General features: G+C 38.6%; 1 protein-coding gene across 1 annotated transcript; it reads left to right on the forward strand.

The window, feature by feature from the left end:
* The first annotated feature begins 4632 nt into the window (after window positions 1-4632).
* LOC138903088 (uncharacterized) lies at window positions 4633-5115 on the forward strand. The gene has a single exon (XM_070191003.1). It carries the CDS (start codon window positions 4633-4635, stop codon window positions 5113-5115), a length of 483 nt encoding a protein of 160 aa, XP_070047104.1.
* The last annotated feature ends 1689 nt before the right edge of the window (window positions 5116-6804 follow it).

The raw sequence follows: 6804 nt of genomic DNA on the forward strand, positions 1-6804 counted from the left end.
TATAATTAAAAATACATAGTGGAGAACCCATGATAAATAATAGTTTCCTTAATTCCCGCCGAGATTCTCTCCCTTAGTGCGGTTGTAACAGCTCTTGTCTATGAGCTCGATCTTGACCGGACTCGGTCTCTGTCGGTTTCCAGGTTTAGAGCTCGATGTGGGTTTGAGCTCGATGTTGACTCGGGGCCCAGTATTGGGCCATTATTGGTTGGCCTCTGGCCTTAAGCTCGATTCCATCACATCTCCCCATAGTTTGATTTGGCCCCGAGCTTGATAATGACTTCGAGTTCGGTATTTGACATGTCCCTGAAACTCGAAGCTCGTTTGTCCTTCTTCGGATCCCATCTCGATATTATGGAGACTTTCTTCGGTCCATTATGTTCCCATCTCGATCAATCGTACGAAGGTCAAAATTAGTTCCGACCGTATACAACTCATCTTGGCATGCATGTTGATTAGGATCTTTTGCCATCTTGACTTTGGATTTGTAGTTCGTCTTAAATTATGAAACAAGTCTGTGTTAAGTATGAACTAGGAAGCCATTTATAATATGGTTCTTGATTTTCTTGACTATTGGGTTTTGACCCTACTTGATTTGGGGCTTTGATCTACCTTGATATCTGATTATGCTTAGTGTGATGGCATGACGTACATATTGGGCAAAAAATGGATATTTGGTAAACTTTCTTGTATTGATAGTACTCGACTCTTGAATCTTGAACATTGTTATTGATATTTGGAAATACTTCAAGGTTTGATATTCTATAATTTTGATATATTTGTTCACTTGTTTTAAATTATGTTCAATTTGAGTTACCTATGACAAAAAGGGGAAATTGGAGAATTTAATGGCTCCAAGCCCAAAGTTTATACGTCGCTAAGCTTTATGCTTAGCGATAGTTGTTTTCTATCGTAGGTAATGTGCGGAGTGAGATTTGAAGATGGCCTTATGAAGTAGTCTTTTTGGGAGAACTTATGGAGATCACATTTGCATATGCACCTAGATTTTGTATAGTTTTGGGACTTGTACATGATCTATATGTCACACCCATGTACGTTATTTTGGAGGCTTGTTGGATTTTAAGACCAAAATCTTATAACTTGAATTTGGTAACTTATTTTTCTGTTTTAGGGTGTGTTAATAACTCAAGTTTTGTAATATGTTGAATTTACACTGTCTTGTAAAAATGTACAAAGGAGAAGACTAGTTTTTTTTTACTCGCTAGTTTGAAATTTATGTACAATATGAACATGCAGTGATGTTGAACGAAAAGTATAATTTTGTTAGGAAGTTGCTTAACGTGTTGATTATTCAAGAAGGGTTATATCACCTTATGTTGATATTTTGACATTGTATTTTTTTTAAAAAAAACAAATTATGAAGTGTATTTTCAAAAATAAAAAAATATTGCACTTTGAACCTTTATCGCATGGACCTATTTCCGCTACCAAATTATTCTGAATGTCTTTTTGAATTAATATCTTCTTAATGTTATAAGTAGTAAATTAGATTTGTTTCGTAAGTAGCACCCTCTCAAAGGGGATGATACAAGTTTTGGTACCAGAGCCTAGGTTTGTGATTCTAGGATTATTTTTGTGATCGTACCTAGTATTTGTTGTTATTCCCTTTCTTGAAAATAACTCGGAGATTATAAATTTTTGCATGCTTGCTTAATGTAATTTGTTGTATTTCTTGTGCATATGCATCATGTACATGTCCCAAATGCAGTGTGATCTTATCTTTTATAGGAATTTTAATATGGTCTCATCTTTGAATAGAGCTATTGAATCCGTTGATGAATGTCAGGACCATTATAATGCTCCACCTCACCTCCAAGAAGGAGATAAGGAACCCTTACCTAACCTAAATCATCATAGTGTTAGTGAAAATGAAGTGGGCAATAACCCAAGAGCAATGGCTCATAGTACTCCTATTATGACTCATCCATTTCAGCAGATGGCTGAGTTCTTTCGTCACTTGGTGTGACGACCCGGCCGGTCGTCTTGAGAATTATAGCACCGATCCCCTATTTAACTGCTTCCCTCGTATCTTTTTCAGCTATTGTGACTTGCCGGGAGGTTTCATTTTGGTTTTTGGAAGTGTTTGGGACAATTAGTCCCTAAATGGAGGTTTAAGCCTTAGGATTGGCACCGTAGTCAGAACTGTGTGAAGACGACTCCATAATGGAGTTTCGTCGATTCCGTTAGGTGATTTTGGACTTAGGGGCGTGTCCAAATTGTGTTTTGAAGGTCCGTAGCTTATTTAGGCTTGAATTGGTGAAAGTCAAATTCCAGAAGTTGGAGTGGGTCTGTAATGTTGAATATGACTTGTGTGCAAACTTTGGGGTCAATCGGACGTGGTTTGGTTGGTTTCGGCATCAGTTGTCGAATTTTGAAGTTTCAAGTTCTTTAAGTTTGAATTGGAGGGTGATTCTTGATTTTTGCATTGTTTGATGTGGTTTGATGGCTCGACTAAGTTCATATAGTGTTTTAGGATTGGTTGGTATGTTTGGTTGAGGTCCCGGGGGCATCGGGTGAGTTTCGGACGCCCAACGGATCGATTTTTGGACTTAGGAGGTTTGTTGAAGTTTTCTGGTGTTTGAGTTCTGGTTTCCTTATATGCGATCGCGTGGGGTGATCCGCGATCGCGTAGGCTTAGCTAGGCAGAGGATGGAATTGTTCTTCGCATTTGCGGACATGGGCATGCAAACGTGTAGTGAAGTGAGGTGGTGCTTCGCGAACGTAGAGACAAGGTCGCGTTTGCGTAGGGTTAAGTGGACTAAAGCTGGGCCACGTACTTTGCTCATCCCGAACACGTGAGGACATTCACGATCGCGTGAGTATGGGAGCCAGAGCATCGCGTTCGTATGGTGGTTTACGCGATCACGTAGAATTAATTTCTTTGGCAGCAAAGTTGTTTTTCGCGATCGCGATTAAGGAATCACTGGGCAGTATTAAAGTTCAAAAATGAGGGTTTTGAGTTCATATCACAAAATTGAATTGGGAGCTCAGTAAAAGACGAAATTTCGAGACATTTTCAAAGGAAGTCATTGGGTAATGATTTCAAACTCCTTTAAGGTTATATCCCACTAATCTATCATTAATTTTATCATTTAATTTCGGATTTGGGGTGAAATTTTGGAAAGAATTGAGAAAAGTTCTTAGGCCAAATTTTGGGGTTTTGATCGAGATTTTAGTATCGGATTTGAGTAATTTTGGTACGAGTGAACTCATGAGTGAATGGGTGATTGTATTTTGTGACTTTTACCCGATTCTGAGACGTGGGTCCGGGGAGGCTTTTTGACCGATTTTTTAATTTCTTGCGTTAGCTTTGATTTCATTAGCTAGATTAGTTTCTTGTAGTTATATTTATGCTATGTAATTGATTTTGGCTAGATTTGGTCCACTCGGAGCCGGATATTCGTGGGAAAGGCATTGTGACTGATTGATTGAGCTTGGTTCGAGGTAAGTGGCTTGCTTAACCTTGTGTGGGGGAACTCCCCTTAGGATTTGGTACTGTTTGATATGTGAGCGCTGTGTACGTGAGGTGACGAGTACGTACACGGGCTATTTGTTGTAAAACTTCATTTTTCACTAAGTCATAACTTGTTTTCTCCTTATTTGAAACACACTAGCATATGTAACTATCCTGTTTAGACTAGAATACCATGCCTACTTGTTTAACTGCCTATTTGAACTCTGTGCAGCATGTTTAGTAAAATTTACCTGCTTTCCTTGACTTGAACTTAGTCTAAACTGTAGGATTTCTTGTTGAAATTATTATTTCGGTTGGTTGCGCTGCATATTTACTTTGGGACTACGGAACGGTATTCCGGAGATCCCTATGTACTGCATATTTTCTTTGGGACTACGAAACGATATTCTGGGTGATCCCCCTATTTTGCATATTTTATTTTGGGACTACGAAACGGTATTCCGGGAGATCCCCCTGCACATTTATGTTTGGGACTACGAGACGGTATCTCGGGAGATCCCCTGTTGTTATCACTGTGTTCTGAGCTGTTGTCTTTCATTGATTCTATTCTTGTTATATTTCCGTGTTTATTTTACTGCGATATTTCATTGTCTTATTTCATTATATTTATACCAGTAGGGCCCTGACCTGATCTCGTCACTACTTGACCGAGGTTAGACTTGGCACTTACTGGGTACCGTTGTGGTGTACTCACGCCCTTTTCTGCACATGTTTTCGTGTGCAGATCCAGGTTCATCTTACCAGCCTCATCACTAGTTGCAGTCGCTGCTGCTTATTGGAGACTTCAAGGTATATCTGCTCTCGCCCGCAGATCCTCGGAGTCTTCCTCTATCCCCCTATGTTCATTTTTCCTTCTTTCTGTAGAAATGATATATAGAACGGTTAAGACTTCTTAGTAGCTTGTGAGTTACGGTATTCCGGGTTATGGAAAATTGTTTTGTACATTTTCAGAGGTGTTAATTATATATGCCGAATGAAATTCAGTTGCTTATTAGATATTTGTTACTGTTAGTAGTTAATGTTCATGCTTTAGTTTCACTTCCGCAAAAGTGTTAGGCTTACCTAGTCGTAGAGACTAGATGACGTCACGACGGTTAACGGAGGGAGAAATTGGGTCGTGACACTTGGATGGGACAATGTCAGAACCTAGTGAAATGAATTTTGAGAAGATAAGGAAAATGGGTGGAGTTGAATTTGAAGGCACTACTGATCCCACTGTAGCTGAACAATGGCTCGAGCGCATGGAGATGGTATTTGAAAAACTAGAGTGTACTAATGTTGCTAAATTTAAGTATGCTATCTCTATTTTACAAAAGGATGCCTATGATTGGTGGATAAGTGTGCCAAATACAAAAGCAAAACCTTTGGTGCTTACTTGGGATGATTTCGTGAAAGCATTTCGTGCAAAATATATTCCCCATGTCTATTGTGATGCTAAGAAAAAAGAGTTTCTGAATTTAAGACAAGGGAGTATGTCTATAACAGAGTATCAACAAAAATTTCTCAGGCTTTCTCGCTATGTTGGATGTATTACTGATGATGAAAGAGACAAGTACAGAAAATTTGAAGAAGGTGTGAATGGTTCAATCCGAAAATCTGTGGCAAATATTGCAACTTGAGGATTTTTCCAAGCTAGTTTCAGCTGCTCTTACTTGGAAAAGAATTGACAAGGAAGAAGCAAGTAGGAGAGAAAACAAGTTTAGGAAGGGTAATTCGGATTATGGCGGTCAATCCAAGAAGGGAAAGTTTGACTATTCTAAAACTGAAAGTGCACAAAAGTCATCATATCATAAGCAGAATAAGCCAAATTTCTCTACTGTTAGTACTCTAAGTTATGGCCAAGGAGTATTAAAGTGTTTAGGAAGGTGTAGTCATTATTATCCATATGTATCCTACCCGTCCCACAACTTTCATTACAACCAAAATAAAGTCCTACTTGATCTTTGATTTAATTAGCTCAATTAGTAGAGTATTACACTACGGGCAAGCTTATGGTACATTCTCTGTGGCACATGAATTTTATTTCTGAGAGTGAGTGAATTCTTTCTCTCTTGAGTTCCTATTTGTTCTTGAATTTTATTGTGTGTGGAACTACTCTCTATTGTTTGTGTGAGGGCACATAATTTACGAAGGTAAGGTAAAGTCTTTGACCTCTATATTAGAGTAAGTGAGCAGGTTGTGAAAAATGTGTGGTACTTTTGAGTCAAATTTTGAGGCAAGGATGTTACGTTAGAGTGCTTAGTCTATTTTAAATATTCTTGGCATGATGCATTAGGGAAGTTGTTTGATAAAAAGGTCGTCTCTATGTGAAGTACAGTATGATTGCTCGAGGACGAGCAATGGTTTAAGTGTGAGGCGTTGATGGTAGGCTAGAAACTCGTGTTTTAGCCGTAGTATTGCACTCAAATTAGTACATTTTACTTGTGTTTGAGCTTGAATGTTAGTGTATTGCACTTATTGTGTGTTTTATGCCTTGTAGGAATTGATTTTGAGTAAAAATGATATTCGGAAGCTAAATCGAACAAGTTGGAGCTATAAAGTCTGAGTAAAAGCCCAAGGGATTAAGCTCGGATCACGTTCGGGGGGTTGAAAACCAAGTATGGATGTCAAAACAAAATGAGAAAATGAATTCACTCTGAGAAAATTGCACTACCGTGTCGCGGGCCTCATAATGCTAGTGCAATTTTCTTGCAAAGTGAAGAAAAATTAATATTCTGCAAAATTTACATAGCCACGCCGAGGCGCAGCGCGCCAGTGCAAAAAGTGGCCAGAAATGATTTTTGGCACATTCTGGAATTTCCTACATGTGCATCGCATGGGGCAGCGCAATAGCCCAAAAATATTAGAGTGACTTCCCATTTCGGCTAAGAAAAGGTAATTTCGTCCGGGATTTATTGTGAGATGGCTTAAATACACGAGAAAACACCATTTTCGGGACTTTTGACACGATTTCGACCTAAGGAGGCCAAGGAGGCTAAGGAGGAGTTGGAAGAACACAAGCACAATGATTTCATCATTCCTTCCTCATTCAAGATCCGGGTTTGGATTGAATTTATGTTTTCCTATACTTTAGTTACATTTGTGAGGAACTACTCCATGTCTATGGAGTAGATCCTTTTGGGTTTTGATGGATTTGGTGTATTGATGATTATTTGTGGATTATAACTCTATTTTTATGTATTTGAATTGTTTTTGGAAGATTTAATTGTTGTATCTATATTCACTTGTTCTTGTAATCGAAAGAGGCATAACTTGTGATATCTTTGCATTATATTGTTGGTTGAGCTCATAGATTCTCCTAAGTAATC

This window comes from Nicotiana tomentosiformis, chromosome 12, assembly GCF_000390325.3.
Source record: "Nicotiana tomentosiformis chromosome 12, ASM39032v3, whole genome shotgun sequence".
Lineage (NCBI taxonomy): Eukaryota > Viridiplantae > Streptophyta > Magnoliopsida > Solanales > Solanaceae > Nicotiana > Nicotiana tomentosiformis.